Source organism: Halichondria panicea, chromosome 2, assembly GCF_963675165.1.
Source record: "Halichondria panicea chromosome 2, odHalPani1.1, whole genome shotgun sequence".
NCBI classification, from domain to species: Eukaryota; Metazoa; Porifera; class Demospongiae; order Suberitida; family Halichondriidae; genus Halichondria; species Halichondria panicea.
The window spans coordinates 8113197-8136990 of record NC_087378.1 but is presented as its reverse complement, the minus strand read 5'-3'; the positions used below and the strand labels follow the sequence as shown (position 1 = coordinate 8136990).

Below are 23794 nucleotides of genomic sequence, written 5' to 3'. Positions count from 1 at the left end.
GGCAATAGCAAATAAACCACAATTGTTGCTGCCACTGCATGTTCTGCTGCTGAATAGAGGCCACAGACAGTAACGACCCATGCACTTGTACATTGGGCGATTTGCAGCTCAGCACTTGGCTCTTCATTCACATGCATATACAGCATGCACGTGTGTGTACGGGGCAGCTATACAGCATGCACGTGTGTGTACGGGGCAGCTATACAGCATGCACGTGTGTGTACGGGGCAGCTATACAGCATGTGTGTGTACGGGGCAGCTATACACAGCATGCATGTGTACGGGGTAGCATGTAACATGCATGTGTGTGTACGGGGCAGCTATACACAGCATGCATGTGTACGGGGTAGCATGTAACATGCATGTATACATACAGGGTAGCATGTAACATGCATGTGTACAGGGTAGCTGCATGTACATATAAGGTAACTATACGACATGTACGTACATACACAGGCTGTGTGGGTTAGTTGTGAGTCTAATGTTGAAATAGAAGAACTATAAGTGTGATTGTGTATGTTTGTTCATTCAAAAGAACACAAGCATCTGTTACAATTGTTTCAGTTTGTCAGATTGTGAGTATTAGCAAAATAAGTCATAGTGATGAATCTCTTTGCCGTTATCTTTGTATTAAATGCAGCCTGCAGGTTAGTATCAAGTCAGCGGTGCCCTACTTGGTTTATTCTTGAGTCAAACAAATGCGTGTGTGGTGTTACAAAACGTTTTGCTATGGATTGCTCACAGCTGCTCAACACGACTGCAATACAAACTGGCTACTGTCTTACGTTAGATAATGCAACAAATGAGGAGCTGTTTGGAGCATGTCCGTACAACTCAAACAATTCATTACTCACTTTCCTCAATGTGCCCGAGGATGTGCTGCAACTGGACGAGGTAATGTGTGCACCTCTGAATCGAACTGGAGTCATGTGCAGTGAGTGTAAGCCTGGGTTAGGATTGGCTCTGTTCTCCAAATTTAGAGAATGTAAGAAATGTCTGAGTAGCTGGTTGGGCTGGATTGTGTTGTTAGTACGATTTTTTCTTCCCTCCACCTTGTTCTGTGTGCTTATTATCATTCTTCAAATTAATATAGGTTCTCCAGCTTTGAATCTGTTTGTGTTAGCTGCTCAGCTAGTAGACAATTTGCTGAACAATAATCCATTTATTCTCAATAGACATGTACTATCTAAAGGGTACACAGGAGAACAGTTTGTAGCTGATATTTACGGCCTATTTTCTTTGGATTTTTTTAATTTCGCTATCCCATCCTTTTGTATACAAGACTTAGAGAAAGTGAGCATGTTAACTCTAGTAGCTTTTAGCTACGTTGAAGCTCTCTATCCAATCATCTTCACTGTCCTCATATATATATGTATCACTCTTCATGATAATGGATACCGAATTGTTGTTATTTGCTGGAGGCCGTTTCGCAAGTGCCTTATGAAATGTCGGCGACGTTGGAACTTGAAAGGTTCTGTGATCAATGCATTTGCAACATTCTTGATACTCTCTTACAACAAAGTCTGTACAACATCATTGCCTCTAATGCAGCCGGTTAAAGTTTGGGATAAATACGGAAATTTCTCTTGGCGAATATATTTTGATGCACAGCACTCGGTTGATTCGCGTGAGTACATTGTGTCTGCATCTTCGGCCTCTACCATCACCATGGTTGCGGTCATTCTGCCAGCTCTGTTCATTCTTGTGTATCAGAATAAAGCATTTCGAAAGTGTTTTCCCATTTGCAGGATAAAAAGTGTTTTACTTCACGAGGTGGCAAAGCTCCTCCAAAATGGGTTTAAGGATGGATCTTCACAAGGCACACGAGACTACAGATGGTTTGCTGGATTCTATCTATTGCTGCGAGTTCCTTTAGTGTTCCTACTAGGTCAAGAATACCATTTGGCTATGTATGTGACCATATTCAGTATCCTTTCTGTACTGGTTGCTACCCTACGTCCATATAAGGTGAACCGATACAATGTTGTTGATTCGATGATCTGGTTGTTTTCTTCTATCGTTGTTACATGGTACACTTATTTAAAAGTGAAAGGTGTTCATTGGAATGGAGCAATTTACATGGTGGGTTTAAGCTTTCCAATTGCATACATTTTGTGTAATATTTGTTTAGCCGGTGTATCTTTCATCATCAAGTGGAAACGATCACAAAATGCTGAGCGAGCTGCTTTGATTTCACCAATCAGCACGGAGGCTGACACTCTTCCTGATCGGCTGGTCAATCCGACAAGATACAAGTTATGAGTCCCCAGTATGCCAACTACAACATATAATTAATCAATGAACCAGATATATAATTAGTATAATAGTACAAATTGTTTTGGGTTTATAATTATTAAGGGCTATTGTAATGCAATATTGATCAGTGTGAAATGATGTAGTAATCTACATAATACATACATACATACATTTATATTGAGGGCTATGTATTTCATAATTATCTTCTGCAGATCCCTCACTTATCACTGGTTGGGCGGAGTCCAACACTATGCAGAGGGTTGGACTCCGCCCAACTAATCCATCACAAGAATTTTCTAATCGTTGTGCTCACAAAGTATCAATCAATCACTTATTACATTGCCTAAGTGATGATTTAAATGATGCATACGAATTGCATACTACATGGAAGTGAGTTCCATAAAAAACAGCTATTTACGTAATTTCCGGGGGACAAGTGTTCAAATTGTTTTTTGTATGAACAATTAACTGAAGTGAGTGCCTACAACTATTACATGTACTTATACTTGCACTGGAACACCCACTCAATTATAACATAATTATATTTAGAACATGTTAAGGCAGAGTTTTGTAAGGATTCAAAATGTTATTGGAATCAAAAAGTTTCTTAATGTTCTTCATAAAGTCCACAGCTACAGAGGATTTAGAATGATAGATGTATTGTGCTTTCTTGAATCCTAAGCCATGCTCAGCAGATATGCTCCCCTTGTGTGAGGCTGTGTGATGGGTGTATGGTGTGTGTGTGTGTGGAGTGGGTGTGTGTGTGATGGTGTGGAGTGTGTAGTGGGCAGTGGGTCGATGTACGTACAAGGGAGTGGTTGTATACATTACCTGTCCAGTCAAACACAAAAGGCTCTATCAGATTCAGTAGGTCAGTCGAGTGGGAGTCTGCGATTATCTCAAAATGAAGGTTACCTACAATTATACGCATATTAAAATAATTATTAAAGTCTGTATACTAGACTCACCGTCGCCAATATGTCCAAAACCTATTGTACATTTTGCCACATGTTTGACCCTCTCTCGTACGACCTCCACAAGGTCATAGTACACGCTCAGTGGTAGAGACACATCGTACTGTAAACAACCACAATGTGCTAATAATGTATATAGCTGACAAATGCTATTACATGCTCTACATACCGCATAAGCCACTCCTTCACGGACACTAGCCTCGGCAATTCTCTCCCTCTGCTCCCACAATCCTTTAACCTGACGGACAGGACATTGTGATTTCTACGCCACTAATAATGTTTCTGTGTTTACCTTTGTCAAGTCTGTAGCCATAGTCCCATCCTGAATGATACCCTCATCCATAATATACTCCAAAAACGAATTGAGTTTCTAGAAAAGTAAACAGTATAATTATGTCAACGAGTTCAAATACACACCTCCTTATCATGTTCATCGTTAGAGCCGGAGGTCTCCACAAGTGCATAGAAAGGGGAGGGGCTGATGGGGTTGGGCAAGTGACAGTGCTGCTCCACTACTCTCTGGCAGTGCGAGTCCAGGAACTCAACAGCTGAGAGGACAATTGAGAAAGAATGATCGATATCTTACCGAGAGAATATTGAATTCTAATGCACATGTATGAAGTACAACCAAAGCCCTTAGCAACTACAGAAGTATGTATGTATAGACTCAACTGAAGCATAGGTATCTGAACAATGCTTATTCTTCACAGTTCAACAAAGTGCTCACCTGACAAGACCTCTCCCAACATTCTCTTAGCTGTTGTGTAGACACGCTTGACCTGCTCAAAGTCATTACAGCCCATGTATGCCACGTTGATCGACCTGGGCTTGGGCGGAGTCAGAATAGAGAGTGCTGTTATCACCCCCAGAGTGCCCTCTCCACCGACAAACAGCTGCTTCAGATCATAACCTGCCATTGTATGTACAGATAAATGTGAGAACATACATGCATCCTGGTTAATTAGCTAGCCTGTGCTTAGAACCAAGGGCCCTCAAACAATCGTTAATTTAAGCACACCTCTATCAAAATACAACGCAATATGTAGTACCCCTTTAAGTACTAGAGTCAGCTCTGTAACTAGAGTTCTGATGGTAAAAATTCAACGAATTTATGATTTTATGAAAGCTTAAAAGGAGCCCGTTCAGATGTTATGATCAAATCCTAAATTTGGAATGGACCATAATTTCCTATTTTCGGAAAAAAAACCATTGGCCCATGGTATTTTGTTGAAAACAGGCTGAAAATATACTTTTGATTTTAACACATTTTCTGAAAGGCCTCTCTCTAAGCTTCAGAAATTTATAAAATTAACGTTATTGGACCAACGAAACTAAAGTTAGGGCCGTTCAAAGATGGAACATACATAGATACACCGTGTAGTACATATATTACCAGTATTGTCTTTTCTCATTGTCGACAAGCAATCCATCACAGTGCCATCAGCCAGAACCTAAGGATACAATAGTCTGACAGCTTTAATGCACACACAGATAACCCCCATCCACCCACTCACAGCCTCCACCCACACACCCACACACTTACAGCCTCCACTCCGAGCACGTTTCCACGCAGTGAGCCGTACCTCAACAGTCTCAGACCACCAGCGTTAGTAGATACATTACCACCAATCTGACAGCTGCAAGGCACGCATCAGTACACTTTAATTCATCGTAGGAGCCACACACAAAATACAACGGAGCCCCTCTTAATGGTCAACTGCGATATAAAGGCTAGCCCCCATATTGTGTACAAAACAACTCCTCAAAGAAGGCCACTTCTGTACACGGAGTATTGATTATTAAAAAAAACACACCGTGAACCTTACCTTCCCTTAGCTCCCAAGTCCAGTGGCATCATGAGCCCCTTCTCAGCCAGCATCCCGTCCAGTTGCTCCAGCACACACCCAGACTGACACACCAGTATACCTGATATGGAAGGGAGGGGGATTCACGTCAACTCTATAACAAATAATAATAATAATAATAGGGAGGGGGAATGACCAACGAAATGGCTCAGGGAATAATATTATTAAACTTGCATAAAAGTTGAGCATTGACAGTTGAAATCACTTGTTAACATAATAGCACTACTAGTGGTCAGAGGTGGCTACATCAAGATACTGGCTATATAGATGGTCTGTATAGAGTGGTCCCTCACCAGCAGTTTCATCGAGACTAATGATTTGGTTCATGAGAGAAGTGGACAGTACAATCTCATCAAACACTGGGTTACTGCCACCTGTACAGGGAAGAAGTACTCTTATAATGAACTTGCAAAATTATTGGTAGACCATTGCATACCCACTAGTCCAGTGTTGCCACCTTGTGGTACCACAGCCAATCTGAGACATTATTAGCAAGCTCATGATATACACACACTGTCAGAGTGACACATCCTACCTCCTCTGATTGCAGTGTGATAGTATCTTGGAGATTTGATCAGTTGTCCGAGGCCTCAGCACTACTGAACTCTGACCTCTAAAAGTACGACAATTCAATGATGGCTGAAATCTTATAGTTTATGCCATTATACCTAACTATTCTGAGCCAGTCCACATTGTATGGTCCCACATCATGGGGATCTGTTATCACTCCCTCACTGCCGAGAATGGAGGTGAACTCCTGCAGGTCCAGTTCTGATACCTGAGTCACAAAAGAAAAAGTCTTAGGCTGAACATTGGGCAATTATTATCGTCCAGTGAAGCTGTACTAGATTATTTGGATACCCAATTATTTACCCCAAATGGTGTAAGGTGAGTGGTGTGTACGGTACGACGCGTCACAACGTAGATGTTTATAGAACCTTTGCATAGTCTCCTCTGGTGACATTGTAGTGCTCAGCTGTAAGAGGCACCTCACTCACTCTCCTCACGTGAGACAGTGACAACTGCCTCCATCCAGCACACCTCTGAGCTAGGCTTCTCAGCATTGCAGCTTTGTGATGTAAACAAAGTACTCTGAGTAAAACAAGCTCTGAAGACTACTAGTATCTAGACGATCTTTACCCTAATTTCAATAGCAAAACATAGCTAGTTCTACCGACGACCTTTGCCATATTTCAATACCACACTACTACCACCCACGTGGAATACTACTATATTATACTCTCTTTGGTCTCCTGGCCCTGTCTCAAGATGCCTGTTGTGCAAGACAAATGGATAAGCAATCCACTGGACGTTGTGCAAGAGCTTTTTGGTATGACACAAATGATAGATCTAATTGCTTACAAGTTAAGTAGCACCCACACACCCACCCCCATAACAACAGCATTGGCTTGTTGCATTCCCTGCAGAGAGCTCCACTGCTCCATCCTGGGGTGTGAGGGAGTACTTTGAGAGCAAAATCAACTCCCAGGAATCTTTAACACAGGTAGTACCAATACTACTCGTTAAGACTACTGTACATGGTTGAGTGAACTTATACTGTCATTATCGTAACCCTTCCTTGATCCTGGCAGATCCCCTCATTGAACCACACCCCACTGCATCACCTCCCTGAGGGTACTCTAGTCCGATACAGAGCCATGGTGCAGGACCAGTTTGACCCTGAGTTCTACCTCAAGGTCTACCACAGCAGACACCAGCAGACCAAAGCTGAGGTGATCATTGGTAGCTAGGAGTCAGTGGTTCTCACTTCATTTTAATGTTGTGTTTTTATTGTTGCAGTCTAGGCACTGTGGGATGTACAGAGATGTCACAGAACAACCGGTTAGTTTATAATGAGTGGTTGTATAAAAAATTATACTGACAAAATAATTTTCGAAATGTTCCTTCTTTGCAGGCTGAGAGTGAGATAGACTTTGAGCATGACCTCAATGTCACTGGGGACAGGCTCACTCTGTACTGTGTCCCTATACCGGGAGAAACCAAATGGGCCAAAGCTATATCCATTTCAGAATGTGTGTGTGTCTACGGAGATTGTCTTTAGCAATATTTGAAGCCACTTTTTCATTATACAGCATTCCTGTTAAACTATATGCTCCCCCCCCCCCCCCCTTCGCTTCTTACTGTGTACATAATTATTTCAAGAGCATATTGATTGCACTAACATGAATGTATGCAGACAGACTAACTTGTCAGTACTGATCCTTGATTCTCTGCACACTCGTTTGAAGCTCAGTCAAGTCTCACTGAAAGTTTCTCTGGCTCATCTGCTTCTCAGAGCCGTCTCAAACGCCCACTCAGTGAGGAGCGTGACAATTGTGAGGGTTGTGATGAGCGTGACAGTTGTGAGGGGGGTGGGCAAATGGAGGTCAGTGAGGGGGAGGGGCTGATGAACAAACGACCTCGAGACACGAGTGATATCAGAGCATCAACTGCTTGCAAGAGGCCTGACATGAACACTCCACTGCCCAATGAAGAAGGTGTGACAGCCATTGTCAAGGTGAGTTTATTAATAAAAGCTTGCTATTAAAACATGCAGTGATGTTGTAATGTGCAGTTAGTGTACAAGCTAGTACACAGCATAATTATAATTATGGAAGCTAGAGTTTTAATGAGTATCTGCAAAGTTGTTGCATGGAGTAAAAACTAAATACCATTTTTTAGGTGTACTCTGATTTTGATTCGTTCAAAGTAACGAGTATGGTGGAGTTCATTGGAGTGTTATCAGTGGACCCCTCCCTAGCATGCTTTGAGAGCACAACGTCCGAAGGTGTGGACTCACTAATTAACCCCGTGGGCGGAGAGACGGCTGCCGAGAGGAAGGCACACTCTCCACCACCCTCACTCATCCCACGCCTCCACACTATCACAGCACGATTCATCACCCACTCGTGTCCTCTCCTGCCGAGGGAACTATCACCACCTGTCAATAATAGCTCCAGTAAGTATGTCAGGGAACATTATACAAACTGGTTAGAGTGTTTGGAGGGTTTTATTTTATGTAAAAACGTGTTAAAATTACTGTCTATTGTTGTTTTTCCTCTTTTATAGTTTTGAGCCAGTTGTCCTGTGATGTGTCGGTTGTCCGTCAGATGACCCTTGACCTCTTGACTCGGACACTCCTGGGTGACAGTGTGGCAGCTGAATACGTCCTCCTACACCTTATATCCTCAGTGTGAGCAAAGAGCTTCCACAATCACTTATGCATATCCTGTTGTGTTTCAGTACTGGCCTAAGAACCAGAGGATGTGTTCAAAATATGTGCATAGTATGAATCGCCAAAGTACTTAAATAAAATTATCGTGCTGGTACTTTGTGCAAATTTTTGCCCCGTCAATATTTTGGTTGTCTTGAGTGTGTGCAAAGCTGTGTGTTCACCTGTTGTTCTTGTGTTCACCTGTTGTTCTTGTGTATGCAGGTATGGTCGGACTGATGTTCTTGCACTAGGCAAGTTTGCTGTGAACCTCACCAACTTCCCCCCCTCCCTAGTGGACTCACTCCACACTGTACTGGAGACCATAGTTACCAAGGTGATGTGTCCACCAGACAGTGTAGTTACTCTTTAGTATGGCAATTTATCTCCTGACCCCCCACTAAGCTAGGGCATGCCTTTCTGTGCATCTTGTATGCCATGTTGATTAAGCCTGACCCTATACTACCACATGTATACACACGTGTGTTGTGTTGTACAGTGTCATCTGTTGAGCATGAGTCTGGAGAATATGAACAAGTCAAGGTTTTCCCCCAAGAAGGACTACCATGCCAACAGACTGACAGCTGGACTGCTACAACTGACTGATGGTAATGAGCTTGAAGTTACCTATTTCCATTCATCCATTTTTTATTAAGACGTACATGTACTTTGGAAAATTCAAGTTTCTTGTATGTGATTGAAGCTCCTCTGTGATGACTTATGTTGTATGAGATAGTAACACTTAGCAAGGGTCGTGACCTCTCTGTGTGTAGGCACTCACCTGGTGGTGGATGAGACTGCTCTCACCCCTGGACAGCTGAGTGAGGTCGGAGTGCAGAACCTCACTGCTCTGGGTAACCTCATACAATGGCAGAAGGTCTCCTACGACTTCCAGTACCACACTGCAGAGTTTGAGACTAACGTGGTGAGTGAAGAAGTACCTTTTGTTGCAAACAATGATCCCTTTATTATAGTTTAAAAAGAGCATTGCCTTGTATTTGAATAATTCTTTGTGGAATTCTTCTTTTCCAGTGTACTTGGTTTTGACAAAACAAAATAGGAATTTCTTAACTTTTGATTGCTTGTTCATTGTAATTACCATTTGCTACCTTGTGTTGTGCAGCCTGTCTTGTTACTGTCCGAGGGCAAGTCAATACTCCAGGTAAGAACTGTCACTACCTACCGCCATACTTTATAGCATAAGTGTACTGTACAGCTGTACAAGAAAGTCAATAAAATTATTATGATTAACCAAATAAAATATGTTGTTTTTTATGCCCCCCCCCCCTAGACTGACTGTTGGGTTCCCATGGTTACCAGCTGTAGCTCAGTACCTCAGCAACAGCTCACAGAGGATCAACTACATCAGATCAGGCTCTACCTGGCACTGTGTAGGATGCTCCAATACACACTCAGTGATGATATCAAAAAGGTACTAGCTCTCCTTGTAATGAGGGCATGTACTTACACCACTCATGGTACATCACATGGTGGCTATAACCACCGTCCTTTACTATTAGGTACATGTTATCCCTGTGCACTAGAACTACCTTAAGGTGACATATTTTCACAGGTAGATTTGTTTGCGTTTTTACAGTTTTGTACATTTTGCGGTATAATTTTTTGCGAAATGTCGATCTGGATACATTAAACAAGAGGGCGGCCAATTATTTGCGAGTACTAATTTTTGCGATTTACTCTCATTCGCAGAAATAGCAGAAATTAATACACGCGAAAATATGTCACCTTAAGGTAGTAATTACTGTACAAGCTAATTAATGACTTGTGTGTATTAATGTCTAAATGTGTACAGTGTGCATACGTGTGTGTAATGGAAAGGCTACTCTATTAATTCTATTAATTTTACTATCTTTTTTAATTCTGCAGAACCTTGAGGAGGACTTTGTGTTAATGAGACGCAGTGACTCATCCGTGACTGCCGAGGTCTTCCATCATCTGTTGGGCGTGTCTCGACTGGTAGCCCTCAGCCGTGGCTCTGCCCAGCTGACCATGGACCACTGGACACATACCAAACACCTGGAGGCACTACGAAGCAATAGACATAACTGATCACTTGACTTGACTGTATATAATTATGTATTATGTATAATTATTGTCTGCTATCATTATCTGGCTGCATAATTATTAATATAAAGACATAGAAATGGATAATACAATGATTGCTGAATAAAATGCGGCAGCTATAGCTAGTGGAATACAATTATAGAAATAGATAATATAATGTTCAGTTAGAGTGGCCATGCTTTGACCTCCTCTTTGCTCTTCTCTGGTAAGTTCTTGACAACAGTCTCTATAAACTTTGATGTACTTGCTTCTCCACCAATGTCTTTAGTGCACACCTATATAGGAGAGGGGGACAGTTTGGTTAAGTGTGCATGGTGGTTTGAATCATAATTATAGAGACATAAGTGAAAACAACACACAATACACCGGCCACCATTATTGATGGCCACCATTGATGCTACTTACCCCGGACTGGATTGTGGAGAAGACGGCCGTCTCTATCCTGGCAGCATGATCAAAGAGCCTATATGAGAGACAGTCACAATCAGTAACTACGATTGGCACCAACTTTTGTAGAGGTCGATTAACATAATACATGTATAACAGGAAAACACGGTTTACAGAGATTTACTAAGCAAACAAATTAATGCCAACCTGGAAAGTTTTTTTTGTAGCCCCATGCAATACAACATAGCCATAACACATACAGGTTACTATGACACACACACACACACTTAGTTGGCCTACCCCAAGTGTGAGAGCATCCTGGTAGAGCTGAGAAGTATGGCAGTAGGGTTGGCCAGGTTCTGAAAGGCCAGCTCTAGACCAGTGTGACGGGCTCCTTGCTCAAAGAGAACGTACTCAACCCCCACATTTTTCCCGGGACACAGTCCGGCTCCTCCCACTAGCCCCGCCCCTATGTTGCTCACTATGTTACCATAGAGATTAGGCATGACCATCACGTCAAACTGCCACGGGTTAGACACCAACTATAGGGAGAGAAATTACGTGCAAATAATTATAATTATGACATCAAGAGAGTAACTACTTTAATAGTTATCAAGTATACTGAGAATGGTTCTGCCTGAAATTTGCGTACGATAGTAAACTAGTAGCCAATGAGCATACACAATTGGTGGATTAGGGTGGGCAGTACAAAGAAGAGTCTACTGTATACAATTGTGAAGTGGGCTCACCTGCATGCAACAGTTGTCAATGATCATCGAGTTGAACTCTATATTTGGGTAGAGCTCAGAAATCTTCTCACACTCTCTCAGAAACAAACCATCAGACAGCTTCCTGCAACAAAACACAAATCAACATTCAATTCACAATTTGTATGGCCCATTGCACGCAGTAGTTTAATTCCAAGTATAAGATTGCACGCAAACTTCCACACAACCCCCCTCTTCCACATAACCCCCCCTCTTTCACATAACCCCCCCTCTTCCACATAACCCCCCCTCTTTCACATAACCCCCCCCTCTTCCACATAACCCCCCCTCTTTCACATAACCCCCCCCTCTTCCACATAACCCCCCCTCTTCCACACAACCCCCCCTCTTCCACATAAGCCCCCCTTGACAAGCCCTGGGTTTTTGTATTGCTTAGCTAGGTACTAGATGTGCCTCACATGATGTTGGCCTTGTGGATGGCAGTGACCTTTTTCCTGTGGTTCCTGGTGGCAAAGTCAAAGGCATACTTTGCTATCCTCCGTGACTTCCCTCTAGTGATGATCTTCAGCCCCTCAACAACACCTGTAGAACACAGGCAGAGGATGTTGGCGTAATGAAGGGGGAGTCACAAGGTTGGAACAGTTTCAAAGGGCTAATAACCGAAGCTTTTGCAACGAAAGTTTGCAAATAATTATGTTTCCATGCTAATACAGTAATGCACAGGGTAAACGTGAAGTTTGTGGCAGAATAACTATTTAGAGGCTGTAGATACGACGCTCCTTACCGGGTACACTCTCGTGCTCCAGGCCACTGTACTCTCCCTCAGTGTTCTCCCGTATGACCACTATGTCCACATCATCGTGTCTGGTCTTGACCCCAGGCACACTCTTGCAGTACACCACGTTAGCAAACAAGTCCAACTCATGTCTGAAAGGAGAGAGAGAAGGATCACAGCTACTAGCTAGTACATGTACACTCAGTATGCAGTAAGGACATGGCATATAATAGTAATTGGCCTCATTGGTTGATTGCAAACAGATCTGCTATAATACAGAATGAATTATTTCTGTGGAAGTGCAAACTCTGACTCTAGTTACAGAGCCGATTCTAAATTTATGATAACCTTAAAAAGACGTTCAGAGATTTCTTGTCCACTTCGTCCAGTTTAGTCCTGAGAACGCCTAACACAGAGAGTGGCTAATATCACAGCTCAGAGCACAAAACATGTTCTCACTCTTGACTATTAAAAACTCGTCTTCCATTACCTTTCAGTCCAACACCATTCCGCTTAATAGACGTCAACGCTTCTTGTACTGTGGAAGAGTCGGATATTAAACCACTGCAAAGAGGGGAGATTAATAATTCAATAATTATGTGGGACATCTCAAACACTATAAATTATATATTTTACCTCACAAGAATTTCTTCAAAATCCACCGGAACATTAGCATACCTGAGGGAAACTGTACATGTACACATTGAAATATCAAAATTGCACGTACATGAAGACGTGTTTGACACAAGCAGCTAGTTCTGGTCCGATCCCATCACCAGGTATAAGAGTCACGGTGTAACGCCCGCCATATTTACTCAATGTAGGCGACTACATATCAATTATTATACAACGCATTAATACCATATAGTTACGTGTACAGCAATAGCGTTACCTCTTGACTGGTACAACTCGAGGAGGACAGATACCTCAAGAGCACTGGATACAGGGCCTGGATGATATATAAATAAATGTTTACTAATAATGATATTATATATGATTGATGAAGTATTTCAGTGCTTACCCTTCCATTACTGCCAGTTGGGGACGGAGAGAGACTCAATAGTGACTTCAGAGCTCCTCTGCAGTGCATCAGACGGCCTGCCATGCTACCTATCTATGCTAGCCTGTACTAGACTGTACTGTTAGCTCTGTGACCCCGAAATTAACCTCAATATATTGAAACCACACCTATTGAGAAAATAAGCCCCACCCCTTTATACAGTAATTGCCGATTCAGCAAACATACTTCAAGTGAAATTCAATGTATTGTGTTCACTTAATTAGAGAAATGTGTGTACAGATTAGCACAGATACTGCTAAATACCACTATATTGGGACACAAATTTAGCGATGCTACATTATACGATATTGCTGTGTTATTAGCTAAGACAGTAAGAGGAATCTTCTTCTTCGTCACTAGGAACTTCTTGAAGTTGACCGGATCCAAAGTCGGTTGGAAGACAAGAACGCTTCCGCACACTTACTCGTCTGTACTTATTGAGTTCAGTAGGACTTAGACTCAACCTGAAACAAGCACGATGTTTAGTATCAGATTATTTATAAGCTTACCTTCTAGCGGGTGCTGTTTGAGGTGTGGTTAAGCTTGTGGTAGCACTGCTAGATGTGGGCTTATCAGGCGGCGGTGCATACACATGCAGTTCAGGCATAGAGGAGTCACTGTGAGAGGTCGGTTGAACAGCACTACCAGTTTCTTTAGTGGCCAAGTAATCCCGTACATTCTGCATTGTCACAGGGGTCTGGGATATCGTCCTAGGCTCTTGTGTGGTAGGACTGTTGTGTATGCTGGTAGTAGGGACATGAGCAGGGCTATTGGACACTCCAGGTACATCACAACCTGGCACTGTACACAAGTGGAATCAAGGAACTGTATTAAACAAATTTAACAAAAGCATAATTATCGATACCGTGAGTGTGAGAGGCTGGTGAGAGTGTGAGCAAGGGAGCAGCCTCGGATCCAGTGGGAGAGGGGGGACGAGATGGCCTGAAACTCTTAGTTGCTTTTGAGTAGATTTCATCTTCACTCGAGTCTCCTCCATCTCTGACAGTGAAGCTATTGGTGTGTGTGTGTGGAGGGGGGGGGGGGTAGAAAGTGTGGGCAATAGTAGAACATGACGACCATATATATATTGAGTGATTAGAGAATGAGAATAAAAATCTAAAGCCAAAATAAAAAAAAGCTCACAAACACTGACTTACAAGAAAGCATCTCTCTTCTTCCCCTGGTAATAATTTGCCGCAAAGAAACTCAAGAAAGCTGCCATGAAGAGGAGGATTGTACTGACTAGAGTACAGGTGACGATTATCGCGAAATGCGCAGCCACTGGTCGATGTAGCTGAATCCAATCTTCCTGTAAATCTTTACCTGTAGCAACAAAGAGTCAAATAAATATGTGCTTTGAGGGCGACTTACTAATGAAAACTGGAGGATTTGCCAGTGCACTGAAAGAGTGCAACCCTTCCAGTCCCTCAGTCTGGATAAAAAAGAAAATGTTAAATGAGCACAAAAAACAAATTTTTAGCACATACCATAGATTGTGTGAAGACAGCTGTAACGAACGAATAGTGGGTGTTGGGCACAAATGAGATCCTCATGTCTTGTCCATTGAATACAATAGTCCTTGGTAGCAGTTTGAGGGCATACGTTCCTACTAAGAGTGGGGCAGGGTCCGAATCTTTACTGATGGACTGAGGTTGGACCGATTGTGTGAGAAGCTTGGAAGATGGAACAACAGGCACAAAATGGTGACCTGATGTAATGGGGTCAATTTCTTTCCTCACAGGTACTGCAAATACCTTGTAGTGACTGCACAAGTAATGAATTGCCATAAGTAACTTATTGTCATAGCAATGGTTATAATGGCAAAAATAATAACTTGCCTAATTGGACCAAATCGTTCCAACGCATAATACAGATTAACTGTGAAGCTGGAGTTATTGTTAACAGTGACCTTGGGTTGGGGTGGAGGTAATGGGACTAGAAAAACGCAACAGTTATTGTGGAAAAAATAGAACAATCTCAGAGCTTACTTCCATAGGCAGTATTGAAGATCACATTGGGAGTTGGTGGACTTTCCACAGTCTCAGCAATGGTAGTGATGTGACATGTGTACTTTGTATTTGACTCCAATGTGTTCGCAAAATACTTCTCCGTTCCTTGTGATGAAGCATAAACTGAATATTCAAAATCATCCCCCTCTTCGATAAGTTTATTGGAGTTATCCAGATACTGCCTGACTCCACGGCATAACAACTTGAACTGTGTATCGTGAATGGTGTGTTTTGCATCGTGCTCCCATCGAAACAAAGCTTTGGTAGTGTCTATATCAGATACGTTGAGATTTCGTGCCTTTAGTAACTCTGTGAAAAAAGGTGAAAATTCCCCACACAATGTTTCGTAATTTTCTTACCGAGACCGCTCGTTTTTATTGTAATTGCAGAGCTCTCAGAGTGATCAGCATTCGTGAATGCAACTACCTGAAATTTATACAAAAAAAGTATTAGTGTTCAGTATTTCATGATTGAGTGACCTACTTTCACTTTGTAGGTAGCATCAGGCCAAAGTCCTTGTAAATCCGTTGAATGCACACCTTCGGGGACGTGAACAAAATCTGGAGCTTGCAGCTTTTTCTTAGAGTTTTGTGTTTGCACAGACACATAGTATCCATCGAGTGGTTCATCTCCATGAGAGTGCTTCCAGGTGAGGCGAACAGAGGCTCCATTAATAGTCCAGTGTAGATTATAGGGTGGACTTAATGTCAGTCCTACAAGAGGCAAGTAGTAAGTAGATAATAGCTGTAGCATGAATTTATAATAGTACAAGTTTATGGTCTATCTTACCATAGTCATAAAACAAACAGAGCATCAGAAGACAATACAGTACAGTCTGCTTTGATATGCTTCTCATCTTGAAGGACACAAGTTAAGGCGCTAGGGCCAGGAGGATAAAAGGGTATCCAGGAGACACCAGTAAATAAGTAATGCGCATGCGCATACACTAGTACACATGCGCAAACAAAAAGCAATTTTACTGTTTCGTACACTCTTCTTCTAAGTTGGACACAGCCTTTCTAAACTTGCTAGCTTCAAATACCAATACAGTTCTGCAGTGTTCTATAGAGCTGCTTCCATGCTTCTGCTTCACACCAGTAGCTTCACTGTCCTCTCTAACAGGGTAGCTGAACGATAAAAGGCACTCCTGTGATACAAATATAGAAGTCAATTAATCCACGGCAAGAAATTCTTATTATTTTGTCGTATATACCTCTTGCAAAACCTCACACTCGACATAGTCAAAAGTGGGTGTACTGTTGCCACTTTCAACGGAGGCTTGCTTTTTATCTTTTCTTTTCTTGAAGTGTCTTTTTCTAGGAGTCACAGTAGGTTGTATATTACTGCGAGTAATAACGATGCAATATTTGCATGCAAATTGTTGAGGATGTTTTTGTGATGATTCTTTCAGTTCAATTCTGTAGGGAGAAAATTATTGTAACAATAGATGAATAGTATATATAATCATACTGACTTACAACAAACTGTTGAGCATAGGAGAAGCAATCTCTGCTGGGATGTTTAAAAGTCTCTCATTAATAACAAGTCCAACTGATTCCGTCAAAATCTGTGACAGTCTAAGAAGCATGGAGTCAGCATGAGACTTGCACTGAGTCAAGAGAAGCTCTTTGATCTGCTTCACACAGTCACTGGCCTGTAGCGATAACATTAGAGAGATGGCTGCTATTACTAGGTTGATGAAATAAGCAACCAACATACAAAGAATGTAATAATACTGCCCATAAACCTTTAGTCATGACTGTCTTTTAGCTATCCAACTCCTCTACACAACACACAGGGACTCCCCCTTATAAGTAAACAGTGCACACGCATGTCACAAGCACTGTACTGACCTTGTGGTAGTTGAGATGGACCAGAGTGGTCACTCCAAACACACACTCATCATCACCGCCACTAGCCGAGGGGCTGCCCCCTGCTGAGTCAGCATTATCATCATCACACACCTGCACGTACAATAGCCGTCTCTCATCTGAGAACATTACACATAGTCAGTGGAGGCGTCAAAATGCTTAATATCCGTTAATTATGATCATATGCGCACTTTTAGACAAAAAATGCTATAATTATTTTACAAGAACATTAACTTTTATGGGGCGCCATACATGTACCATGTATGGAAATGCTTGCTTATTTATTAGAGATAGGTTTTTAGAGATATGAATGGACCCAGTGAATTTGTTGGCCCGTGCAGCACAAAATGGTACGGTAGTTGCTACCTTGATTGAACTTCCGATGTGATCGGCTTGTTTGATAATGAGGTCAGTGAGTGCTGACACATCGACACTAGAGCCAGCGAATGACTGAGTGTGGACAATGGGAGAGAGTTTGGTCAACAAGAGAATAGATATCAGCAAACAAGAATCACCTGCTTCAGTAGACAACGAATGCCGTGGAAATCGTCTTCACTGATGCTGAATGCCTCAAAGTCAACGTGAATTTCCTGCATGCCAAAATTAATAGTTAAAATGGGCTCAGATATGCACTTCACCTGGTATCACAGTATGTTAGCAACTATAGGCATTTATAAACCTCCTTTAGACAATTATCCAATGCATGCCAGTCCCAATTGTTAATAGCTAGATCTCAAGGACTTCAAACACGCACACACCTGCTCAGCATCACTCTGATCAGATCCACTGCTATCCTGCTCAGACTCTTCGCTCTGGGGCTCCTGTAAAGACCTCAATCTCTTCTTAGGAGGCATACTAGCTCTAGCTCTACAGATGAAGGATTTGTTTTTCAAAATTACACAACCATGTGGATTTAATCGCTATAATGGATACAAAGAGGGGACTCACTGTTGGCTGTATTCTGATTCTCCTCTCCCTCTGCGTGGCTGCTGGATGTGTGTGGGCTCTCTCCACGTGTTGGACTGACCAGCATAAGGTGCATTCATCTGTACAAGCTCTTATATTGTGTGCACGCATTGATCTATAATGCTCGTCATGTACGCGTACGCAACCTGTGTACGTGTCGGAAAAATTTAATGCAACCAACTCCCTTCTCAGTATGATTGACTTTGACTTGCTCCCATAATATCGTGGAACTTTAACCCCTTAAATCCGGTTACCCTAAATCCAGTATAACATTTTTGGTGTTCCAATTGTAAGTACTCAGTTGCACCCACTAAGCTAGTCATTGCGTGCAGGCTATGGATTCCAGGTGGTGTGTACAAAATAAGCACAAGGATTCCACTACTTCTTATTATGTTCCACCCTTGCCAAGAATGCTTCATCATGTAGGTCATATGCATGGGTTATTTAAATAACCCAGCGTTACTTTGAACGGCTATAACTTTAGTTCCGTTTTCCGTTGGTCCAATCACATAAATTTTATAATTTTCTGAAAGCTTAGAAAAAGGCTTTTCAGATGATGTATTAAAATCAAAGTCCTGTTTTTGACAAAATTTTTTTCCGAAAATAGGGAATTATGGCCCGTTCTAAAATTGGGATTTGAGCATACTATCTGAAAGAGCTCCTTCCAAGCTTTCAGAATTAAAATAAAATCGTTGAATTTGGACCATTAGAACTCTAGTTACAGAGCCGACTCTAGTACTCTCAAATACAAACGTTGGATATGTTTATTGCAAGTACACACGTTATTATTTTCTCCAGCAGCAGGGGACATTATGTACACGTGTTGACTTAGTATGCATGTAGCTTGTTAGCTCTTTATGTGTGTGTGGTAAGTGTGTGAGTGTGGTAAGTGTGTGAGTGTGGTAAGTGTGTGGTGTGTGTGTGGTGTGTGTTGTTTGTAGTGTGAGTGTCTACCTGTGAGTACCTACGTTATCACTGTATCACTGTATGACATCAGTGTATGTGGTGTGGAAGCCTAGCACACTACTGGTACCTTATGGCCACAGCTAGCTCACCAATACTAGTCCGAGACAGGAACACAGCCAACAATTAAAAATTATTATTATCAGCTTTTTAGATTTGTGGTTTTGTATGGAATCGCTGCAAGGCTCTGATAGATATTGTCATGGTTTCAGAATGTAAAGATGGGCACATTTCTGTGATTCTTATGCCTTGTGATACTTGTTAATTTAATAAGTTAGGTTCACTTGAATCTTGTCTCCTCACTTTACCTGCAAAAAGTTTCTCTCTCTTTCTAGTGCGTGCGGAGAAGGTAGATAGTAGCAATGATATCTCATGTGGTCATTTTGTATGACCTAGTTGTTGGTTAAATATTAACAACTATTTGAAACACCATATTCCTTGGAAGTACGTAGTTTAATGCACTCCACCTGGCATCGAAATCCTTGACAACAGCTTCTAGTGAAATAGAATCCCCACGCTTGTGTTGATTCCTCTCTGCCGACTGAGTGACTAAATGTTCCGCAGTGTTTCGGAATCCCTAGTCTCAGTAGTGAGTGGAGGGTTCTCACATTTGATGGAGGGGCTTCAGCCAAAGACATGTTAGTTCCGTCAAGTGAAGCTAGCTCAGGGGATGCTCTCTGTCTGACGTACGTGTGTGATTACTCAATAACAAATTAATACTGCCTGGTAGAAATGTCCCCATCTCTCTGTCAATTCTGTAGATATTCATATCTACATTATACACTTTATTTATGTGTGCGTGTTTAAATCTTGAATCTTAAAAGTTGTAAAGTAGCTCATAAAAAGATTTAAATGCCTAGCTGTATATCTGTCGGATACAGGTGTTATAATTATAATAATTTTATTATGGTTGGTTCTCATTGAATGTTGCTGAACTACATTATTACCTTAATCAAGAGTTCATGCCCAAGTGTTATAATAATGTACGTTTGCTTTCTTCGCCTGTTGTATATAGCTATTGTAGAAGTATGTAAGTGGCATCCCATAAAATATTGTGAAGAAGCTCCTTTACCACTTTCAGCTCATTATTCGTTGCTGATGCATGCAGTGTACATTGCACGTTGTGTATTTGTTGGTTTTGTCCCCTATTTCATATAATGAATGGATTATAACAAGCTAAGGCTTCTCATTGGGTTAGTTTTATACTTTCAAAGTTGTTTGAATCTTTTCACTAAGTTGCAGTTTGCAATGCCATAGTAGTTCGTACTTTTTTTTAGAATCACTTTAATTGACTGTGACCACCAAGAAAACATTCCTTATCCAGCATTGTTTGTTCAATAGTGATACCCTATACATTGCAATGTGCTTTAAACAACCACTGTATTATGTACTGATATTTCCCTTGCCTCATAATCATTGCCACTGTCCGTCCCTCTGCTTGCATGGTGGGAATCATTGCCACTGTCCGTCCCTCTGCTTGCATGGTGGGAATCATTGCCACTGTCCGTCCCTCTGCTTGCATGTTGGGAACCATTTTCTCCCTCTCATACACGCACGGCATGAAGTCAGTTGAATCACTATTATATCATGTAGGCTGATGGCCAGGGGTAGTGTCACTATTATATCATGTAGGCTGATGGTAGTATCACTTATTGTGACTAGTCTGAAGCGTTATTGTATTGCAAATATTATGTCGTGCTTAATAGAAAATTGATTAAAACCACTAAAATGTCTGAGCATTATTTTTTTCAGGTAATTGAAGCCAATTAATGTGTAACTTCTCTAACTAAGCCAGAAACAAATCAATATTATGGGTCTAAATGTTGGACTGTCTTTTCATCATGTCTATTATTATCTCTCTTCAGGATCAGTTCTTGCCGAGCCCTTGTTACTATGGCCTCCTCATCCCAGCCAGCTTACCTGTCGTCGGAGTGCTGCTCTACTGTAACAGGATGGGACTTAAATTCTTTGTACACAATTAATTGGCCAATCGGGTAAGTTTAATTTATTTGGTTGGATGCTTTTAATAATTATAGGTTGATGATCGTGCTCCATTTATTTCAGTGGTTTTTATTTTCACAAGCGTTCGTTAAATTAATTGGTTTGGTACTCTCTGAAAGCTCTCCCTCGCGCAACATAAGTATTAGGTTTCCATGGATCGACCAATCACATTCCACTTCTATTTTGTCAGCCTAGTATGAGTTTCACTTTTGATTGGCTTCTTTAGTGTCCCTTAATTACGATAGTTGGTAGTGGGTGTGGTCTGAACACTTTGAAGTGGGTCTTTGTACCTCGTTTCGGTATTACATATTCAACTGTTTGCAAAGATGGGGTAATTCATCACTAAACTAAAAGCACATGCATATTTTCACAATCTAGCTTAACTTATTTGATGGTTAGATGGAAACTTCCCAAGCCTTTCTTGTGGTTAAATTATTGGTAATATTACACTCTGTTGGAAGCTAGTCAAGTTCACACTGCTGCTAGGGGTTTCATTGTTCAGCATACCCTACATAACATGTTACCCTCTTTGTAATATTTTAAACATCCATCTCCATGCAGCCCTGTGATGGTATATTCAACCACAGACAGTATAGATCACATTACCACTGCAGCATATGTATGAGAATGTATACACTTAATCCGTGTACCCTCTGACTAGCTTATAGTGTGAAGTGTGTGGCTCATGTACGTACTTCTTACCGCTCATATGTGGTAAGGAGTACCGCTCATATGTGGTAAGGAGTACCGCTCATAATTATGTGGTATAATACCATTTCCTTAATTAATCGAGTCTTTCATTAGAAATTGCCACACTTTTATTCTCTTAATGATTCTCTTATACTGCCTCTGTTGGTGTTCTCATTAATCCCCCAATAAACTTTAATCTAATTACTACAAGTGTCCATCCATTAGTGACGTATTAAAAGTATTTTATCGGTTGTTATTTATTATAAAGGGATAGTAGGGGTGCTGTTTGTTAATGATATGTCGTGTTGTGTCTCGTATTGACTTGTGCAGTCTGAGACATTGCTTGATAACACCTTCCACATAACAATAATAATTATTGTGGCATACCGTTCATTTTAGTTTGACAGCTTAATATTGAAACTGTTCACAGCATAACATTATTGGTTGATATTAATTTTTATTTTTTTTATTTTTTTATTTGAAGCCTTGTGTGGATTCAATTTGGTTTCTATTAATTAACATTGTTGCCATAGCTTAAAGTGTGCTGTGGCAACTTTTCCAGTGTTGCCATAGCTTAAAGTGTGCTGTGGCAACTTTTCCAGTGTATATTAAAACTCCCTATACACTAGCGTTGCATATACCTCTATGCTATCATATCCTGTTCCGGGTGTTACTGACCCCCTCGTTTTGTCCCTCATAGACTATAAGATTGAAGCCCACAAAACAATGACTGTAAGAGCCACTAGTGTCTTCCTGCCCACTCAATCAATAAATCCCCCTCAGGATAAGCTCGCCGGCCCAGGGCTGTAGTCTGTTTTGATGTGGCTAATTGTTGTGCAATGATAACCTTACACCTCGTCTGCGTATCCATTAATTAGGTGTCGTGATAAATGAGGTAATTATTGTACCCACGACTTAATCGTGTAATATTGAACTTCTTGCATGTGAATTAGACTACTGTTTTCATCTTTCCTTCCTCTATTTTCTATAGGATTAGTGCCGACATATGCAGGAAAGTGTGTGGTCGTAAGTCTGGTGTTTCTTGTGGAGGAAGCTTGGTTGTCTAGCTGTTCACCACTGACGAAGCTCTTTCGTTACCACCACTCTCTCACTACCTGAGTGGGCTCTGAGTAATGTATCGACGCATGTGACCGGCCATTTTAACTGTCGCGAAGTCTTAACGTGACAAAGTTGGAAGGAACCCTTAATCTGCTTTTGATCACCATCTTGAAAAGGTTGCACTCTACTTTCTTTCCTTTTAAATTATTTTTGAAGAACTATATTATATTTAATAAACACAAGCCTTATTTAATACTCTCTTGTTGTTGGTGAAACCTACAGATTTATCATGTGATTGTTTATTCGTACAAAGCATTTCTCATCTCTCATAATTATACCTTTATTATTAATAATGTGTTAAACATGAACAAACATGTGTATGTACTTCATTTGCATGTGTGATGCATTTTGTGGGGGCAGGCATGTTTTTTGGGCATGTGATTCACTATTGCACGTGTTTGATTCGTCCAGTGCATGCAGATGCTTGTAGTTTTTCCATACAGCCTGTATTTCTTCAGCTCAGGATTGTTGTAGGCCTATGATAATATTCCACACTTATGAAAGGCTTTCGCGGCTGCTGTCTAACTCTGTAGAGAAAGCCTAGCTGCAAAGAATCGTGCTGAAATGTAGGCTTCGTTCACATGATGCCCTACATCTGTAACTAGGTTGCACATTTGTTTTGTAGTCTCTGCGTTACGGGCAGTATTGAAAGAATACTTGCTACCTCACGGCACACATCTTTCCACACATATTTCCAGTTGAGCTTGAGCTCCCTAGCCACATCAAAGTGAAGATGAAAGGACACAATTAATAGCACTTTGTTACACTGCCTTTGTGGGCTGAGTTGCTCTCACTTCCTGCACACTGCATGCATATAAATTGCTTGCTGCAGTA

At 41.3% G+C, this 23794-nt stretch overlaps 6 protein-coding genes across 7 annotated transcripts; 2 read left to right on the top strand and 4 right to left on the bottom strand.

The window, feature by feature from the left end:
• The first annotated feature begins 462 nt into the window (after nt 1–462).
• LOC135331244 (uncharacterized) lies at nt 463–2602 on the top strand. The gene has a single exon (XM_064526335.1). The coding sequence runs from the start codon at nt 604–606 to the stop codon at nt 2260–2262; it is 1659 nt and encodes a 552-aa protein (XP_064382405.1). The 5' UTR covers nt 463–603; the 3' UTR covers nt 2263–2602.
• An 87-nt stretch (nt 2603–2689) lies between these two features.
• On the bottom strand, nt 2690–6232 carry LOC135331246 (D-2-hydroxyglutarate dehydrogenase, mitochondrial-like). Its single transcript, XM_064526336.1, has 15 exons — nt 6034–6232; nt 5764–5873; nt 5631–5708; nt 5532–5572; nt 5389–5469; nt 5057–5156; nt 4774–4867; nt 4624–4681; nt 3958–4140; nt 3648–3778; nt 3523–3600; nt 3400–3468; nt 3225–3333; nt 3088–3171; nt 2690–2972 (listed from the first exon to the last, which is right to left on the bottom strand). The coding sequence occupies exons 1-15, from the start codon at nt 6157–6159 to the stop codon at nt 2812–2814; spliced, it is 1503 nt and encodes a 500-aa protein (XP_064382406.1). The 5' UTR covers nt 6160–6232; the 3' UTR covers nt 2690–2811.
• Nucleotides 6233–6268: 36 nt separating this feature from the next.
• LOC135331242 (mini-chromosome maintenance complex-binding protein-like) lies at nt 6269–10471 on the top strand. Of its 2 annotated transcripts, none has more exons than XM_064526332.1 (14): nt 6269–6425; nt 6523–6599; nt 6688–6828; nt 6896–6937; nt 7011–7110; nt 7333–7613; nt 7778–8054; nt 8165–8288; nt 8532–8643; nt 8806–8914; nt 9080–9231; nt 9430–9468; nt 9598–9738; nt 10194–10471. In XM_064526332.1, the coding sequence occupies exons 1-14, from the start codon at nt 6365–6367 to the stop codon at nt 10374–10376; spliced, it is 1839 nt and encodes a 612-aa protein (XP_064382402.1). In that variant the 5' UTR covers nt 6269–6364; the 3' UTR covers nt 10377–10471. The 2 variants fall into 2 exon arrangements, with proteins under 2 accessions (XP_064382402.1, XP_064382401.1); XM_064526331.1 differs by having other exon boundaries at nt 7011–7128; nt 7345–7613.
• LOC135331251 (uncharacterized) lies at nt 10433–13463 on the bottom strand. The gene is made up of 12 exons (XM_064526342.1): nt 13303–13463; nt 13174–13230; nt 13009–13109; nt 12918–12959; nt 12772–12845; nt 12630–12687; nt 12291–12433; nt 11965–12088; nt 11528–11630; nt 11079–11320; nt 10797–10854; nt 10433–10666 (listed from the first exon to the last, which is right to left on the bottom strand). Exons 1-12 carry the CDS (start codon nt 13384–13386, stop codon nt 10556–10558), a joined length of 1197 nt encoding a protein of 398 aa, XP_064382412.1. The 5' UTR covers nt 13387–13463; the 3' UTR covers nt 10433–10555.
• A 64-nt stretch (nt 13464–13527) lies between these two features.
• On the bottom strand, nt 13528–16277 carry LOC135331240 (uncharacterized). The gene is made up of 11 exons (XM_064526329.1): nt 16140–16277; nt 15834–16063; nt 15710–15776; nt 15330–15659; nt 15180–15276; nt 14829–15105; nt 14713–14773; nt 14499–14664; nt 14207–14352; nt 13851–14142; nt 13528–13805 (listed from the first exon to the last, which is right to left on the bottom strand). The coding sequence occupies exons 1-11, from the start codon at nt 16204–16206 to the stop codon at nt 13661–13663; spliced, it is 1878 nt and encodes a 625-aa protein (XP_064382399.1). The 5' UTR covers nt 16207–16277; the 3' UTR covers nt 13528–13660.
• Nucleotides 16278–16304: 27 nt separating this feature from the next.
• Nucleotides 16305–18128, bottom strand: LOC135331259 (protein BCCIP homolog). The gene is made up of 7 exons (XM_064526352.1): nt 17980–18128; nt 17737–17811; nt 17588–17671; nt 17204–17314; nt 16829–17004; nt 16564–16768; nt 16305–16497 (listed from the first exon to the last, which is right to left on the bottom strand). Exons 1-7 carry the CDS (start codon nt 18073–18075, stop codon nt 16327–16329), a joined length of 918 nt encoding a protein of 305 aa, XP_064382422.1. The 5' UTR covers nt 18076–18128; the 3' UTR covers nt 16305–16326.
• Nucleotides 18129–23794: the final 5666 nt, after the last annotated feature.

Excerpts from the sequence above, each read along its gene's own strand:
- LOC135331244 (XM_064526335.1), top strand. The coding sequence starts at position 604 with ATGAATCTCTTTGCCGTTATCTTTGTATTAAATGCAGCCTGCAGGTTA.
- LOC135331251 (XM_064526342.1), bottom strand. The coding sequence starts at position 13,386 with ATGGCAGGCCGTCTGATGCACTGCAGAGGAGCTCTGAAGTCACTATTG. Across the intron at positions 13,110-13,173 it reads CGAGTTGTACCAGTCAAGAG|TCGCCTACATTGAGTAAATA; the intron begins GTAACGCTATTG and ends ATTGATATGTAG. Across the intron at positions 12,089-12,290 it reads GGAGCACGAGAGTGTACCCG|GTGTTGTTGAGGGGCTGAAG; the intron begins GTAAGGAGCGTC and ends TGTGTTCTACAG.
- LOC135331246 (XM_064526336.1), bottom strand. The coding sequence starts at position 6,159 with ATGCTGAGAAGCCTAGCTCAGAGGTGTGCTGGATGGAGGCAGTTGTCA. Across the intron at positions 3,601-3,647 it reads ACGATGAACATGATAAGGAG|AAACTCAATTCGTTTTTGGA; the intron begins GTGTGTATTTGA and ends TTACTTTTCTAG. Across the intron at positions 2,973-3,087 it reads TTTTGTGTTTGACTGGACAG|CCTCACACAAGGGGAGCATA; the intron begins GTAATGTATACA and ends CCCATCACACAG.
- LOC135331242 (XM_064526331.1), top strand. The coding sequence starts at position 6,365 with ATGCCTGTTGTGCAAGACAAATGGATAAGCAATCCACTGGACGTTGTG. Across the intron at positions 6,426-6,522 it reads CGTTGTGCAAGAGCTTTTTG|AGAGCTCCACTGCTCCATCC; the intron begins GTATGACACAAA and ends CATTCCCTGCAG. Across the intron at positions 7,614-7,777 it reads GTGTGACAGCCATTGTCAAG|GTGTACTCTGATTTTGATTC; the intron begins GTGAGTTTATTA and ends ACCATTTTTTAG.
- LOC135331240 (XM_064526329.1), bottom strand. The coding sequence starts at position 16,206 with ATGAGAAGCATATCAAAGCAGACTGTACTGTATTGTCTTCTGATGCTC. Across the intron at positions 15,277-15,329 it reads CTTCAATACTGCCTATGGAA|TCCCATTACCTCCACCCCAA; the intron begins GTAAGCTCTGAG and ends GCGTTTTTCTAG. Across the intron at positions 13,806-13,850 it reads CAAACAGCACCCGCTAGAAG|GTTGAGTCTAAGTCCTACTG; the intron begins GTAAGCTTATAA and ends TGCTTGTTTCAG.
- LOC135331259 (XM_064526352.1), bottom strand. The coding sequence starts at position 18,075 with ATGCCTCCTAAGAAGAGATTGAGGTCTTTACAGGAGCCCCAGAGCGAA. Across the intron at positions 17,672-17,736 it reads TTCGTTGTCTACTGAAGCAG|TCATTCGCTGGCTCTAGTGT; the intron begins GTGATTCTTGTT and ends GTCCACACTCAG. Across the intron at positions 17,315-17,587 it reads ACATCGGAAGTTCAATCAAG|GTGTGTGATGATGATAATGC; the intron begins GTAGCAACTACC and ends TTGTACGTGCAG.